Raw genomic sequence first — 17022 nt, 5'->3', positions numbered from 1 at the left:
AATGGGCAGTCAGAGCTCAGTAAGAGAAGCATCACTAGAGACTTTGGATTTCCATTTACGCTCTCCACAGCCTCACTCTTAATTGCAGTGCTGCTTCTAATTCCTTTTATCCATTTTCATGTTGGTGACGGCTACAGTTTTCTTTTACATCATTAACGGGGATACATCACAGCTTTAAAAGGGACGATGTCCCGTTGTTTGTGCCGCTGTGTCGATGCCCCAAATAAGGCGGGGGGTTCGCGTGTGTGAGCGCTCCCCAGCGAGCCCCCAGCGCTCTCGCATCGCTCGGGATGACTCGTTCGCGCCGTTTCGAGGCGCTGATGCCGGGGGCGGCGCTCCCGGCGCCGGGGCGGTGGCTGCTGCGCTTCGGAACTGCGAAAAGCTCTCCTGAAGCTGAGCCTGGGGGCTTCTCCTCATCCTACCCCGTCCCCTCGTGGGGAGGGGGAACGCCGGTGAGTGAAAACGGGGCTTCAGCGGGGGTCCCTCCGCTCGTTCGGGTTAAGACGAGGCGTGGGAAAGCGGGAAAGCGTGCGGCTCTTCCCCGAGGCGTTCCCCGAGGGAGGCTGTATCAGCGGCGATGCCTGCTTGCCTGGGCACCCCCCTCACAGATGTGCGCCCCCCAGATGTGCACCCCTCTCTCCCCTCCCAGATGTGCGTTCCCCTCCCCACCCCTCCCAGATGTGCGCCCCTTCCCCCGCTCCCAGATGTGCGCCCCCCAGATGTGCACCCCTCCAACCCCACCCCTCCCGGGTGTGTGCCCTCTCCCCTCCCAGATGTGTGACCCCCCAGATGTGCGCCCTCCCAGATGTGCGCCCCTCCATCCCTACCCCTCCCAGATGTATGTCACCCAGATGTGCGCCCCTTCCCCCACTCCCAGATGTGCTCCCCGCAGATGTGCACCCCTCCACCCCCACCCCTCCCGGGTGTGTGCCCCCTCCCCTCCCAGATGTGCGCTCTCCCAGATGTGCGCTCTCCCAGATGTGCGCCCCTCCATCCCTACCCCTCCCAGATGTATGTCACCCAGATGTGTGCCCCTTCCCCACCCCTACCAGATGTGTGTCCCCCTCCCCTCCCAGATGTGCGCCCCGGGCTGGGAGCACCACATGCTTCCATGCCTGTCTGGGCCAAGCCGCTGCTTTCAGTTTCTTTCCTTAAAGCCCACGAGGCTATAAGAATTGGAAGTTCCCATTTGGCTGATTATGTTGGTCTCTTGGGAAGAGTGTGATGCGCAGGCTGGGTAGCGGCTTCCTTTGTGTGTCCAGTGGTGGGTTCTCAGAACGTTTGCAGTGTGTGCAGTCATCAAATGCAGTAAAAGCTCTTTCCCAACTCCTGGCTGCTTTAAAGGTTTGTATTCACTCAGCTTTTCCCAAAGTGATGTACAGATCTAATTATACCGGCCCCATGCTTCTGTGCTTGCAGAGTTTCTGCTTCCTGTGAAAAAAAACAGTTTTGTGTTATGCTTGTGTTCATATCTGTGTTATCAGCCACGTGCACTCGTGCTTCAACTGGGGAAGCTGCTCGCAAATTCTTATCTATTGTCTTTCGAAGAAAGTTATCTAAAATAGTGGAAATCCAGCTTCTATATGCTTATCTGCAAACTAATACAGTGAGCAAGAGCATTTTTTTCATGCGTGAAGGAAGCTTAGTGTATTGGGCAAACGAGCGGAATGGCCAGTTCACATTTTTCTGTAAGATAGAAGTTAATCAGCACAAAGCATGTCTCAAAAGGGATAAAAAGGGAAAAAAACTTTCAGCTGTAATCATAGAGGTTGCAATATTGAATGTTGAAGAGCTTTTTTTTTTTTATAATAATCATGTAAGACTCGTGCTTTTTTTAACTATTTGGTGCTTGTATGGAACACTTTCAGTTAAAAAATGCCATACTGGGAGATCTCAAAATATATCTGATTTTAGCAGGTACCATGGAGCCTGGTTTCACAGTATCGTGCAATGTTTCATCTTGTAGTTTTGACTGAGGTATAAAAGTACTGTTAGTAAAGTTTACATTATAGATAGTAAACGGAAGGAAAACAGGATATATAACCTTCATGAAGTGGTCTGAATTAACAGGGTGATACGGCAATTGTCTTATGCAAGTCAGCATCAACATAAATGCTTGGGATCAAAGAATTCAGAGTGTGCTCAACAGGACAGAAAATTCTGGGAAAGCAGTAATGTAAAAACCGCTTTAGAGGATTGTGTCCTCTCTTTGGGGAAAAGAAGGGCCAACGTTTTGTTTAGGTGTACGGTAATAGGAATAGCAGGTAGGTGTCTTGGTAGTGATATGTGCTGATTACAAAGTACACAAGGTATTTGCTCTCCAGTAGTGAAAGGTGGTGAGGAATAGGTGGAGAGTAGCTGTGCAGAGGCTTCCCTGTTATATTATACATTCACTGCATTAATTCAATGAAGACCATAGCTCACTTATGTACATCTATCTCTGACTATTCAGGTATTGTGTCCACACTTCAGGAAAGGAGTGAAATACTGGAGAACCTTCAAAAGAAAATACAAAAAAAAAAAACCCAAACCCAAACCAAACAAAAAACCTGCCACCCAAAGGAAATGGAAAAGAGCTTACAGAGGACTCTTTACTTTTATTTAAGGTTGAAATGAATACGTGAAAGGATATTTGATAGTGGAAGTGTAAGCAGGAAAAGTGGAAAAGTTATGAGAAATGGTATGTAGGTGTTGATTGTATTCTAAATAAACTCCCAAGGCCAAGAATAAGTGGTGCAATAGTAGTATTAAGTGCAAAACACCATTAGCTGAGTCTGTAAGGAGTCTGAGTTCACGATGTTTTCTAGAATATATGATTGATTCTCTTTCTCAGAATGGTGTAATTTGTTTACAGGTTAACTGCAAGGTCACAATCTTCTGAATGATAAGAAAGTGCGAAAGAGGTTTTGCACTCATTTTGCTCTCTTTCCTTCTTGTGCCTGGCGGGTCACAGGATTTTCTGTGTTGTTCTCTGCGTTCTTGTAACACTAACATTATTTAAGTGGGCGTGTGTTTTACTGTGAAACATCTGCAAGTGGTCTTAGTTGGCTGGACAAGGTGAACTGATGCTCTGGAGTAGTGCAGAAAATCTTGCTTCTGATTTTCTGACAGGTATGTTTTCTGTTCAGACTTCAGGTTAAAACCACCCAAAGGTGGACAGGCCACTGTCTCTTGGTGAGAGTTCTATGTTTCTTTAAAGCTTGATGCATGGATCCTGCTGCCCTGGGCATGCATTTTTCTCCCCTAATTGCTTACTAGGTCAGAGGCATCTTGTTCTGCACCTTTGTTTGAGTGACTGTGTTCGAGGAAGAGACACGAAGGCAACCGTCCCATCTAACGTCTTACTGACTGAAAATGCCTGACACACAATTGTCTCTCAAAGTAGATTCTTGCAGCCAAAATAGGACTTCGTAGCCGCTCAGACGCTGTGTCTAAGAAGAAAGCTCCAAGACCAGGCCTGTACATGAAATCTGTTTAAACCGCGACTTGGCTATTTTTTCTTTCTCACTGAGAAAAAAACCCAAGGAATGAACAAGGAATGATGACAGTGCCCCTGTGAGAGCTGATGTTCTTGCTGGTGCTACCACCAACATTCAATTCTAGTGATATTGATGGCCAGGCCTTTCTTTCTAGTGAGCATTATAAAGTCAGATACAATCTTGTAATTAAAATAGAAAATATGACTAATACGTAAAACTAAGGGAATTAAATCTTGTTCTGTGTTTGTAGCTTTAAGGTTTTTCCTTAAAAATTAAGTCTTTATTATGAGGTATAGTATGTTAATTAGCTAACAAATACTTGTTTTGCGGGTTTTTTTTATTTAGCTATGTGTTTTACACCTTAAGATACATTTAGAGGCTGAATTACTATGCTTGTTCAGAGAATAATAAATTATATTCTATTTACTAGATGCAAGTTAATTATTTTTCTATATTAGTGTCAGGCTACCTTTAGGTAAAAATTGGAGTTTAAATACAATATACAGCATTTTATATTAAAATTTATTAATATGCTATTAAACATTGTTCTATAACCAAAGAAAGGGTTTATCAAAATATGTTTTGCATCTAGAACTCTAGGCTATACTAAACAAAACAATGGTTATCAGCAGTGACTTGCTGAACTGACCTTTACTGGTCACTATGTCCTTCAGGATTTTAGAACAAAAGTATCTTATCCTTTTGTGCCTATTTTTTAATTTCTTTAGAGAATGAAAGAGGAAAACAGCTTTTCTGCTTTTTCAGTTTCCACTTGATTTGCAGCTTTTAAATTAACAAGTCATTGAACTTGATGAATACAGACTTTGTTTCTATTTTTTTCTTCACCACTATGGCATTTTCAGAATAAGTTTTGTGGTCAGAAGCTGGTGCAGTGTTTCAAGGGACTACTCCTTGCTGTTCCTTTGAATGTGTCTGTAAATTTAGTGGTTTCTGTTTTCTCCATAAGTAAGTGTTTGAATTTATTTAAGTTAAGTGATTTTGGTAGATTATGATAGCATTGTTTTACAGTAGGCTGTCATAATTTCTAATTTCAATAGGATTATTTTTCAAAGGAAAGTATGTTTAAGTCCTACTTAAATGAAGTTTTCTTTAAATATTAAAATTTTACACCTTATTCATCCTGGTCTGAGGTTCAGGTGACTATCTTTAGTTCAGTAAAGGACTGTGGGTTATGAAGCCAGTGGGCTCAGGATCTTTCACTTAAATGTCTGTCATTTTTTCTCATGGATGAGATTGTTGGTGCATAATATATAGGGATTAAAGAGTTGGGAGAAGCCGTTAGCTGTCCCGTACATTTATTACTTTAACTGGTGTGTTTGAACATCTTTATCCTCTCTGACCTAAACACAGAAACCTCCATGTTCCAATTCTGATGCTGACTGGTACTCGTCCCTGATAGACTCCTGACAGTCCTGGAAGCTGGTGTTTCTACACCCTGTTTTCTACGAAGGAGACTGAATTTCATCTTCAGATCATTTGTCTGAAATGTTCTCTTTCCCTCTAGGATTTATGTAGACACTGATGCATTTAAATCTTAGGAGTTCTGAAAACTAATGGTTATAGCTTTTCGAAATGCATCTATCCACGACGCCACAGCCGGATGGCTCAGTGGGGCTAAGCGCAGGGTCAGGCTGCTGGCACTCGGTGTTGGCTGATCACATACAGGGCAAAGTTTTTCTCTCCTTATTGCAGAACAGTAGCAATTGCTGCTAAAGACGGATTAGATAGCGGTGGCTATTCAACTACTTTCCTCTTCCATAGTCAGAAGAATGTTGGATTGAGTAGGAAAGGATGCCCTGTCGGGTTCCAACAAAAATGTTATAAATTTTTGAAGATGACTGGGCTTATGTTTTATACAGCCTAGAGGCATTTCCATTTATGGATGTACCATGTTCTTTATAGATTGTGTAACAGCTACACTGCATGCAGAAGTATATGTGTAGTTAAAAACAATCTTAGAATTGGACCCGAGTGGAAAAAACTTTCCTGTTCCGATATGGGGGAGAAGAGTGATTAAGAATTAGTCCTAAATAGAGCACAGGCAGAAGTTACTTTGGTTAATTTTTCCCTCTGACTTTTTTAAACCTTAGCTCTTCAAAACCACTTAAATTTCAAAATGGAAGACCAAGAGTTTTTCTGTATTGAGAAAGCCTTGTTTCATCAACTGTGTTACAAAATTTTTTATTTATTTAATGATGTCTTCACTGAGATTGCGTCTTCCTGCAAGAAATCTGGTTTTGGTGAATCATTTTTTTTTAACAGTTGAAGAAGGCAGTTCAGTTCTATTTGTTCAGTCATCAGAATTTAGCTTTTGTAGGTATCTTTCAGTGAAGGACTTCTGAATTTATGATGTGACTTTCACTCAGGAATGTTCTTTCAGCACTTTTATATATGTGATTTCTTAAGTAAGCAGCCATTGAGCCATTTAGTCGTGTATCAGCATAGCAACAACTGTGTAAGACACTGAGCAGGGTTGTAACCTGCGGAGTCAGCGTCCTGGTCTTTGACGTGTAGGAGGCAGCAGCTGGCATGGCAAATAACTGGCCGCTGTTTGATATTGGAGAAGGTGGAAGGAGGTGCAACATAGCATCAGGACTGAGCTAAATCAACAGCTCACAGCTGGGAAGGAAGGTCATGGAGGTTTCTCTCCCATGTCTTCCTCTCTATTTCAGCAACGCAGGTGTCTGTCAAATCATGTAGCAAGTTGCTTACATTTACTAACAGAGCACAAATACATTTTTTTGCTGAGTTTTCTGCTATTTTAGCAAGAGGAAGTTATTTACTGTGTGATGAGCACTAGAGCAGCACGGAAAAGGTAAATCTGGGTGCGGGACAAGGAGTGCTTCCTGAGTGTGGATGGGATCTTTGGCTGTTAAAGATATCTGGTGATCATCTGGAACTAGAATTTTTTGAAGGGTTGTAACTTGGCATTGCAACCAGATTTGGCATGCCTGATCTTTTAGTGCTGTGCTCCGCTGTGGTGGAATGTGTGGCAGTGTGTGATATTTCTGGAATAAGCATAACTAAAAAAATGTTTTTATGTTTTTCCAGTGCTTGAGTTCCAATTCCTTACTAAAAAAGCGTGGGATTGCTGGAGTTAGTTAAGGGAATATGACAAAAAAGAAGCACTTTCCTTATTCTTGGAAATAGCTGAACTGTTCTGCCTGAAATGCAGCCTCTTCTGTCTCCTGTCCCCTCAAAAATAGCAAACCAGCATATGCATAATATCAGCAGAAACTGTTAGAGCTTTGCCAAGTTGTAAGCAAAGTAAGAGTGGGACGTGTCTGATAAAATTAATAGGCTTTTTCCTTTTTTTTTTAATATATAGAAAATTATTCATCTCCCTGCTAGAGTTTGTGCACCCTTTTTATACTTTAATTAAGGCTGTGGTTCCACTTGTACTGTATTTTCATTTTTCTCACTTACTCTCAGTAAAGATCTGTACAATAATTTAACTTCTAGAGGAAGGGTAGCTGGTTCAAGATCAAGTCCATGTCATCTCATGGTTGCTTTATTTTGCACTGGACCTTCTATTGAAATGGGTTGTTAATTTTATTGAGATTATTTATTAAGCTGCTAATTTCTGAGGCTGAAAGCAACTTTTCATGTCCTGCCTGGGGAGAATAATGATCTTCCTTTTGTTCTTGGTAGCAACTGATGTTTTGTAGTGGTCCACAGAGTAGAAAAAAACCCTGTTACTACAGTTATTTAAAGAAGCATGATCAAGTTCAGTATTGAAAGCTGCTTTGTGGTAATGTTGCTTTTGTCTTGTTTTGCTTAATTCTTTTGTAGTTGTGGGTACTTGAAATGCTGCTGCTGCCTTTATGTTCTGGAAGTGGTTATTAGTTGACATAATCTTACAGCAACTTTTACTGCTTTTTGTTAATGTGTAGTTGTGTTTGGTGAATTGAAGGAAGAAGTCAATCACTATGGGAAATTCCTTAATTAGTCACAGTTGTAATATGTAAGCCTTGTATTCTGTGATTGACTCAGTCAAGTAGGAAGCCTGTGTTTTGAATTATAGGTTTTATTTCATGAAGTCTTCTCAATCATAGAATCATAGAATAACCAGGTTGGAAGAGACCCACCGGATCATCGAGTCCAACCATTCCCATCAAACACCAAACCACTCCCCCTAGCACCCCATCCACCCGTGCCTTAAACACCTCCAGGGAAGGTGACTCAACCACCTCCCTGGGCAGCCTGTTCCAGTGCCCAATGACCCTTTCTGTGAAGAACCCTCCCCCAATGTCCAGCCCAAACCTCCCCCAGCGGAGCCCGAGGCCATTCCCTCCCGTCCTGTCGCCCACCACCTGGGAGAAGAGGCCAGCACCCCCCAGGCAGCTGCAGAGAGCAATGAGGTCTCCCCTCAGCCTCCTCTTCTCCAGGCTAAACAACCCCAGCTCTCTCAGCTGTTCCTCATAAGACTTGTTCTCCAGCCCCCTCACCAGCTTTGTTGCTCTTCTCTGGACTCGCTCCAGAGCCCCAACATCCTTCTTGTGGTGAGGGGCCCAGAAATGAACACAGGATTCGAGGAGCGGTCTCACCAGTGCCGAGTACAGAGGGAGAATAACCTCCCTGGACCTGCTGGTCACACCGTTTCTGATCCAAGCCAAGATGCCATTGGCCTTCTTGGCCACCTGGGCACACTGCTGGCTCATGTTCAGTCGCTGTCAACCAACACCCCCAGGTCCCTCTCCTCCAGGCAGCTTTCTAGACAGACTTCTCCTAGTCTGTAGCACTGCACAGGGTTGTTGTGCCCCAAGTGCAGGACCCAGCATTTGGCCTCGTTAAACCTCATCTCATTGGTCTCAGCCCAGCGGTCCAGCCTGTTCAGATCCCTTTGCAGAGCCTCCCGACCCTCCAGCAGATCCACACTTCCACCCAGCTTAGTGTCGTCCGCAAACTTGCCAAGGGTGCACTCGATGAGGCAATACAGATGAGGCAATGAGCTTTGATTACACATCGGTAGCAGAACTCTACAGAAAAGCATAGAGCTTTATTATTTAAGTACCTTAAGCTCTTTCCTGTAAACCATTATGTGTATGCTTATCTTAACCTGTCACGCAGAATTTGGTATTCTCATGAGTGAGCATATCATCCAAGATTAAAGCAATATTCATAGAGCTGTTACAAAAAGATTTTGACTAATAAAATTATTTACTTCTAAAAGTTAAAAAAAAATGGCTTACACCAGTATAGACTCTCTAACTCATTATTGGTTTGACTTTGTCTTAACATTCCTCCTTTTCAGGCAGTTTTGAATTATGTACGTCATCTTCTAGTGCTCTTGCTTATTTTGCTTGGTTTTGTTAGTGTTAATAATAATCTTTGAAGAGTGCTGGTCTTCTGCAACCACTAGTCTCCTAGATGAAATACTAACTGCATCAGTTTACCACAGCTGTTTAGTGTGTTCCTGTGAAACTGGCAAAGCGTTTTTTAGTCATCATTATCATTTGATTTCTTTATTTTTGAATCAAATGTTACTTTCTTGTAGTGATGACTTCAGGGCAGAATGGAAGTTCTCAACAGCATTGCTATGGCCTATATTAATTATAAAATGTAAAAATTATTATCAAAATATTTTTAGCTCTCCATCTCTTTTTACATCTGCACCTACTGGCAGAGAATGCTTGGAACAATAGCTTAAGCTTCTTTGTTTTTATTGCCATCAATAGTGTAATTTGGCTTTAGAATCGCTTTGAGAACAGGAACTTACACCCAAACTAATTAAAGTAGTTATGGAGTCTCTCTTTGTGATTGCTTTGCTTTTAGTTGGTACACATTTTGCTACAGCTGTAATTTAGGAGTGTCACACTGGGCAAGCTTCTCCCACATTTCTCTTTTTATCCCATGTGTCCTTTTCATTTTTTCTCATCCTTTTTTAAACTGTCATAGCCTCAAAGCTTATAAAAAGCTTTCTGGGATAGACTCAAAATAGTATTTAAAAGGAGTTCTTGCAGAAACTAGGCACAAAGAATTGTTTTGCTGTGTTTTCTTAGATTACTGTAAACTTTATTTTGTAGCAAAACCAAGAGGTTTTTGTGGAAGGGATAATAACTTAGGGCAGAACTCCTTCTGTCTATGTCACACCTATAGATAGATGTCCGTCCCAAACAGTGATGTGGGGCATACCTGCTTCCTAGCATTGTCCATCCCTGTGGAAGGAGGAGATGCCTTGTTTGGTCTGAAGGCTGCTGGTGTACCTGTTCTAGGGAGACAGCAGCTTCTCAGATCAACTGAAAACCTAATATGAAACAAGGATCCTAACTATCTGCAGAAACACGAATGCCCGGCTTTGGCTCATGAACATAGTAGCTGTTAATATAATATTGAATCCTAGATCCTCATCTGCTGAATCTTGAGTGATGACAGTAGTGCCTGAAGCAAGGCAAGTGTTTGGTTTCTGTAATTTTTTCCTGGAAAGCCTGGATTTGGCTGTACCTTTAGAAAAAAAAAATCATTCTACTTCTCTGTTTTCTTCCTTCTTACCCCAGAGTTTTGGGGTACTTTGGCTGCACAGCCGTTCAGATTCAAGGAGCAAGATAAAGAGAGGTGCCTTGCCTTGCTTTTGCAGAGTGTCCTCGAGTGTGGTGCCTGGGACACTTACCTGGGGTAAAGACAATGTGAATTCACCTGCTTTCAAGTGGCGATCACCTGAGACTGGTGCCCTCTTCCTGAACAATTATTTTATTAGTTGGTGGTGCACATCATTCCTTCTCCTGAAACAGCCTTCCCTTTCTGAAGGAACTCGCTCTGCTAAGTGACAGCTCAGAAGATAGTTGGGCAGGCTGTGTTTCAAATGGATGTAGACGTATTTCTTACTAATCCTTTACATGATCCTTGAAAGATAAATTACTTAGGTGGATTGAATTGCCTTCAAAAGGATTTTATGTGTACCTAAATCTTTTATTTATAGGAAATATATACACTTATCTCATGAAAACTGAATCAAATTCCCCCTGTTGTGCAGGAAAGTAACACACAGACAAAACAATACTTAATTCGAGTGCAAGTGAGAAATGCGTTATTAATTCCTACACAAATGCTTACAAAGTATTAATGGGGTATTTTTACTTGAAACTTATTATTTTTGGTTTTTATTTTGTGACAGTGTTTCCTGCCTGCAGTTACTGAAAAAGAAATGTTCCACTGTTTGATTTGGGTGTTTGTCCTGCTCTGCAGCTCCGTGGCCGGTATGTTTTATTATTATTGTCACCTGTATTGCCATGAGAAAGTTTTCCAAAAGGTGACTTCTCCGAATCAAATCTCAGAGTTCTGAAAATGAAAATGTAGTATTTTAAAAATAGCAGTTAGGTGAATGAATAATTAGCATACAGTAGAGAGAGAAAAAAAAATTATGGCACTCTCAATATCCTCCTGTGGAATGTTAATTACATCACAATAGCCTGGATTTGGGTGGGGTTTTTTTGTAATTGAAGTGCAAAAAATAGTATTTTAAAACTTGGTTAACTGTTTCACTGCAGCACAGGATATAGAAGGGAAACCTGCATCTGGAAGTTGTATCATAGTTCAATTCTTGTTGGGTTGTAAAGGTTAGTAACCTTGGAGGTCTGCTGATGGAACAATTTAATGTTTATTACAGGAACACTTAAAATGCAGTTAATATCTGTTGGTTTTGAACTGTTTGAAGTCAAGTATTACCTTTTCAGAAATTCATGCAGTGACTACTAATGTTCTGATTCTCTCATTCCTAATTTTAAAAGTCTCCTAATAATATGTGACTTTTTTTTTTTGATGTGATGGTTTGGCATTCAGTTTAAGCCAGCAAAGACAACTGCAGAAGTTGGAAGAGCAGGTAGTTCTGCACTCCCTCCAACTTTCATCTCCCTGTGCTTCAGCTGGAATACATGATTATGTGGCTAGTTGTGAAGCAGTGAGGAATCATATCTGGATGGAAAATGATGTTATGTTTTGACATGCTTTTATTTTTCATCAGTATTGGTTTCCTTTTGGTTCACTGCACAGGCACTTCTGACACACAAAGGGAATAACAGGAGTTAAAAAGTGGTTGAGGGTTAAAGATGTGTTTTGTGGCAACAGTACCACTTTAACCTGATAAAGTTGATTAATGTGGGTTAGAACAGGAAGTCCCAAGGGCAGATAGAAATAATGACTGACTATAATTGAAAGTTCATGTGTAATTTATCACGTACAAATTAACATACAATAGAAATTTATTAAATAATGCTATTTGTGTCTTAAATTATTTGGTTATTACTGGGAGGAGGGATGCCTATGAAACAGGGAGAAATATCGTTGAAACAAGAAGGACACAGAAGGAAACACATAGAGCAATTTACAGTTAATGCACCCGGAAATGAGAGAACTACCAAAAAACAAGGATGGTAGTTTAGTATTTGGTTCCCTTTCATTCCTACATTCTATCTGCAAAAGCTGGGGTTTTCTTTGTTTTATTTAACGGATTTATTTTTGAAATTTTACTTCATGAAGTAAGTAGCAGGCAAAAGAGAAACAATCCTCACCGAGCTAGCTCCTTGCAGGACTTGCAATGCAGTGATTCTTGCAGCGTCTGATAATTTTGTTGCTGAAATAATTCATTCAGCCTGCTTCTGCTTTCCTTTTACATGCATTTTGTATACAATTCCTGCACTGTATCTGGGAATTTAAATTTTATGAGAGGTAAAAGTAGGAATGAGATATTCAAATATATTGCAACTTTGGTGTAAATTTTAAACTTACCGGTTTGATGTATGTTCTGATATAGTAATTAGTAAGGATAACCTCTAAATGGTATGCATACCTTTTAAGAACAGAAATGTTTTAAAAAACAGCTTTAAAGGACAACTGTCTCTTTTCTTCATTTTCAGTGATTAAAAACCATATGCTTTGAAATTTCTCAGTTATTTCTGGGAAGGTATGGAAATACGATTCCTGTATAATAACTATCGTAGTGTAGTACTTAATATAAGCTGAGTTTCCAAACAGCAATATCTAAATCATAACTAGCTGAGCACTTTATTTGAACTCCATATGAAAAAAAATCTAATTACACGAACTATATAAAAAAAAAATTCCACTGGTGTTTTAAAATTAATTAGGTTTTGTGATTTATTTTATTTTTGTTTTTAGATGAAAACTATATCAGAGATGCTGACATTTTTCCTTCATCTCCTGAAATTGAAAGAGGATCCACCCTGAGACTCTTTTGTGTTCTCGGAAAACACTACACACCTCACAGAAATGCAAGCCACATCATCTGGAAATTGAACCATGAATTGATTGCTCAGGAAAACTATAACATTGTGAACGAGACTGTATCTAGTATAACCATCCATAATTTCACTTACAGCAAAGCTCATGTGAAATGTTTTACTAAGTACTTAGGCAAGGAACAACTTTTGGTTCACACTGAAGTTAAATCTGGATGTAAGTAATTTTAACATTTTAATAACTTACTTATTTTTAAATTTTATTTTTAAAATAACTACTTTATTTTTTTCAGCTTGTGACATTGCAGGACTGTTCAAGTGTCTCCTTTTTTTCATTAAAAAAAAGCATGGAATTGCAGGCACTCCTTACTGACACTGGTCCATAACCCTTTTGACTCTGAGTTTTCTCCAGCCAAAGTGATTGGAGGTTTTCTGTTGAGTCTAGAGAGTGCTAGGTCTGTCCCTTTGGCTGTGTCTTTTGTCTAGCCAACTTTAGCTTTATCCAGGATAGATTCCTCTATAATCATCTGTTCCAAAGAAATTATTCTTACATTCTTTTGTGGGGATGGTTACAGGACAAATTTGTCTACAGATTCTCTAATTGATTGTACAGATTAAATTCAGATTATACTGATTTATGCCTGAGGGCCCTGTTCTAGTAAAGAAGCAATAAATACAGAAAAATACATCTCTTGAATAAAACACAGCAGTACATACTGCCTGTCTGTGAAGTTTAGTGTGCCATAAGGTTGTCAATAAAAGAAAGATGTTTTGGGTGTTATGTTAGGTGGGGCAGAAGAGAGGGCTTTTTCAATACCAGTCTATTTCACTGGGCAGTTTTCTTCCTTTCAATTCCAATTTCTTCTCTTGAGTGAAGAAGTCTGGCTTTACCAAAGAAGTCTTTGAGGGTGTTACATTTTTACAGATGACTTCAGACTACAGAGATTGCAAAGGATTGTTTCCTTGGCGCTGTCTTGCTTATAAGATAAAGAGACTCCAGAATTAGTGATCGTTTCAAGGCCATACAGATGTTTTTCCCAGGAAGCTGCCTGCTGCACTCCGAGGCTGTGCATCGTTCTGGGAAGGAAGAAAGAAGAGTTTTATCTCTCAGAGAATGCCTTTTCCTGAAGTTCTGTGCTGTTTCTTTGTTTTCCTTTTACTCTCTGGACTAGTGTTGAGTTTGATATAAGAAAGTTAAGCAGCTACTGCAAAAATGCCTTCAGGCCCACTTAGATAAGTACTTCTGAGAAGCAGTTGGAGAACATGTGTCTCCTCAGAGGAAGAAAAACCATGTTTGATTTTGGTTTTGTGAGGGGTTTTGAGGGCAGTAAGAAATTATAAAATCAAATGCTATGCAGACCACTTAGGGAAGTTTGCCATATTCTGCTTTTTGACCAACAAAATCAGTTGTACACCAAAGTTATGTATTTTTTACTGGACTTTTTTTTTTCTTTAATTTGCATCGTTGTAGTTCGACCAGACATACCAGAAAATATTTCCTGCATTTATTACTTTAATGACCAACTTACCTGCAACTGGACTTCAGGAAGAGAAACAAATCTTTCAACCAACTATACTCTTTACCGAAAAATGTAAGTATAGGATGTAATGGGAACTAGATTACTGGGGTGAGATCACCAGCTCCCCTCCCCTCATATTTTGACTTATATTTAAAAAGAAATTGGAAATGTTGTGCGGCTCAGAGTCATTGCATTTCCTCAGGAAATTCAGTTAATTTGGAGTTGGTAATGGCTGAAAAAAGTTACAAGCTGATACCTGTTTAGTATGCTGTATGAAGGAAATGAGTGTTTCCAACCCAGTATTCAGTAGATAATTCAGTCAGGTTCTGTCTACATCAGAATTGATTTTAACTTTTTGACTTGAAGTAACATTGCTAGTTAGATCAAAAGCTGAGGGAGGCTGGTACAAATGGAGAATGGAGGCACTTTGTGGGAGTGTTTCACAGAAATTGCCTGTGTAACTAACTATCCTAGTTTTAGGTGGGTAAAAAAGATTGCTTCCTTCTCTACTTCAAAAAAAATCACAGTTAAAACTATAGTATTAAAGTGTGTGTTGTTCTGCTTGAAACCGGTAGGTTTTCACCTAAGTACCTTTGAGAGTTATAAGGTTGCAGTGACAGACTCCAGAGTTACTTTTCCTTTTTGGATTGCTCATCTCTGGGGATTTGTATTTACAAATACTGATTATGTAGTCTCATGCTTTGTAGTGTTTTTGTGACCCTGTTGTAGAAATATAAATACTTTATTCTTTTAGTTTCTGTTACATTTTAAATATAGTTTAGGAACTTTTTCAAAAGTTACTGTGAAAATGATGATTCAGTATTGCTCCAAGGCAGATCCTCAGATATAATTTGGAAGGTAATGGCACAGATTTTCTCCAAAATATACTTCTCAATCTGTTCTTCATAATAATGCTCCCTGTGGTGCTCTTTTTTTTCTGCCTATTCAAGACTCTAGGTAATATGTTTTCATGAAGTGTTTTCTAAAATGTCTAAAGTTAATTTTGAGAACTTGAAGGCGTTCAGACTCCAAAGGACATATTTTCTTATTTTAAGTTATTCTAGAACATAGTGTCTTATTTATTTAAATGGTAGGACAGGAAAGCATCTTTGGTTTGATCTCTATTTTAGCCTTTCACTTTTCTTAGGCAGAATTTTCTTGCTCTTTCTAGTGTTTCTACATTTTATAACTTAGCTGAGTTTGTGAAAGCATAAACTAAAATAGCTATTGAAAGTAAGTCTCAATATTGTTCCTTCCTTTACCAGCACAAATTTTTCTTTAATAACACAGTGAATTGGATTGCTAAATCAATTTCCAGTGAAATCTAACCATTAATTTTAATAGAGAAAACTCCCCAGCTGAGTTTACTGTAAGCATTGGTACATGGAGGCGGAGAGCTGTGGATAGAAACAAACAGCTAATTCATGTTAGGGGAGGTAGGACTGCTTCTTTAGCAGCAGTGCAAGCTTAAAATAGCTTAAAAATGTTTATGAAATACCAGCCTCAAACTTTTTTTTTTATTATGCAAATGATCTGCTTGCTTACTGCATAACAGAAAGTATTTAAAATAGCCCCATGTATGAATTTTTATTTGTTGAGAAAATTCCCTGTCGGTCAGTAAAACGAAATGAATTTTGTTAGTTTTGTATCCCACACTACGTATTACGAAAGTACAGGCTGTAAAGACAGCATATCATCAGTGTCTTCTTTCAGGAAGATCTCTCAATTTTCTATTACTTTGTTATAGCTTGGCAGTGGAACAATTAGGCTTTTTTTCTATTTTTGAAAAATGAACAACAGCTTGTTATCACAGTTCCCTGTGGCATGTTTTAGTTGCTGTATCTGTGTATCTGTCTTGTGTGGAGTTACCTGATTTCACTTCTTTTTGAGATTTTAATCTAAAATAATGATAGCATGTGGTATCCCCCATTAGGGCATTTCTAATCTTCATTATTGATCCTGGAAGGCTGTCTTACTAATTGCAATTAAAACTAATAGAGTCTGTGCAGACTACTGCTATGCATTTGCAGGAGCTTTTCAATGAGGAAAGAGAATTCGTTTGCACAAACCTATGTTCTAAGGAGATGATGACTGGTAAATATGTCCTGCAACCTGAAGACCATATAAATAATAACAAAATAGTAACCAAACAATCAGTTTGAATTATTCAAAGAAAATCCTCTAACCTCTAACTCATTTATTCTTCTCTTTTGTTTTTTTTTAGGATGGCTGTAAGAAGCATGACTCCTCCAAGTACAATGGGCATCTGCGAAAGCAAAGTGGAGTCGTGTTCATTTTATCATCCGCATGTTCCGTATAGTAGTTCTTTTTGTTTTCAGGTGAAAGCTGAAAATATTTTGGGTGAAGCCTCATCAGATTGTGTTCCTATACCTATGGAAAAGATAGGTAATTAAAAAAAGAGTTAAATATAAAGCAGTGAATGTTGTGGTAACTACACACTTCCCAATTCTTTTTCCCTACATGCAGCATACAGCTTAGAGAACTCTGAAACATATTATGTAATCAGAGTTGGTTTACGCAGAAGGAACTAATGAAAAAAAAACTGTGTAACAGTTTTGAAGCCATTATTTGGGTTTCATTTTGTTTAAAGTTGGTTTCATTTTTGAAGTGCCGTCTAATTTCAATTGTTAGCTAAAATTATGAAGTTTCTGGAGTTGCATTTAGATTTTAATGAAATGCTTCATCCTTTCCAATTTTTTTTCTCATCAAAATTTGGATGCTTCCAATGCAGTTGAAGCAAGTCTTTTGTTATGTTTTAACTGATGGCCTTTTAATGTAAAATTCCCC

At 39.3% G+C, this 17022-nt stretch overlaps 1 protein-coding gene across 1 annotated transcript in view; it reads left to right on the top strand.

The window, feature by feature from the left end:
• The first annotated feature begins 373 nt into the window (after window positions 1–373).
• Window positions 374–17022, top strand: part of IL31RA (interleukin 31 receptor A) — a 37187-nt gene continuing 20538 nt past the window's right edge. Inside the window, exons 1-5 of the mRNA XM_069879783.1 lie at window positions 374–452; window positions 10615–10696; window positions 12615–12911; window positions 14166–14286; window positions 16439–16620. Of these exons, the coding sequence (XP_069735884.1) occupies window positions 10645–10696; window positions 12615–12911; window positions 14166–14286; window positions 16439–16620 (652 nt within the window). The 5' untranslated portion in view covers window positions 374–452; window positions 10615–10644. The remainder of the gene's footprint in view (window positions 453–10614; window positions 10697–12614; window positions 12912–14165; window positions 14287–16438; window positions 16621–17022) is intronic.

This window comes from Phaenicophaeus curvirostris, chromosome Z (assembly GCF_032191515.1).
Source record: "Phaenicophaeus curvirostris isolate KB17595 chromosome Z, BPBGC_Pcur_1.0, whole genome shotgun sequence".
NCBI lineage: Eukaryota > Metazoa > Chordata > Aves > Cuculiformes > Cuculidae > Phaenicophaeus > Phaenicophaeus curvirostris.
This window is presented reverse-complemented; position numbering and strand designations above follow the sequence as displayed.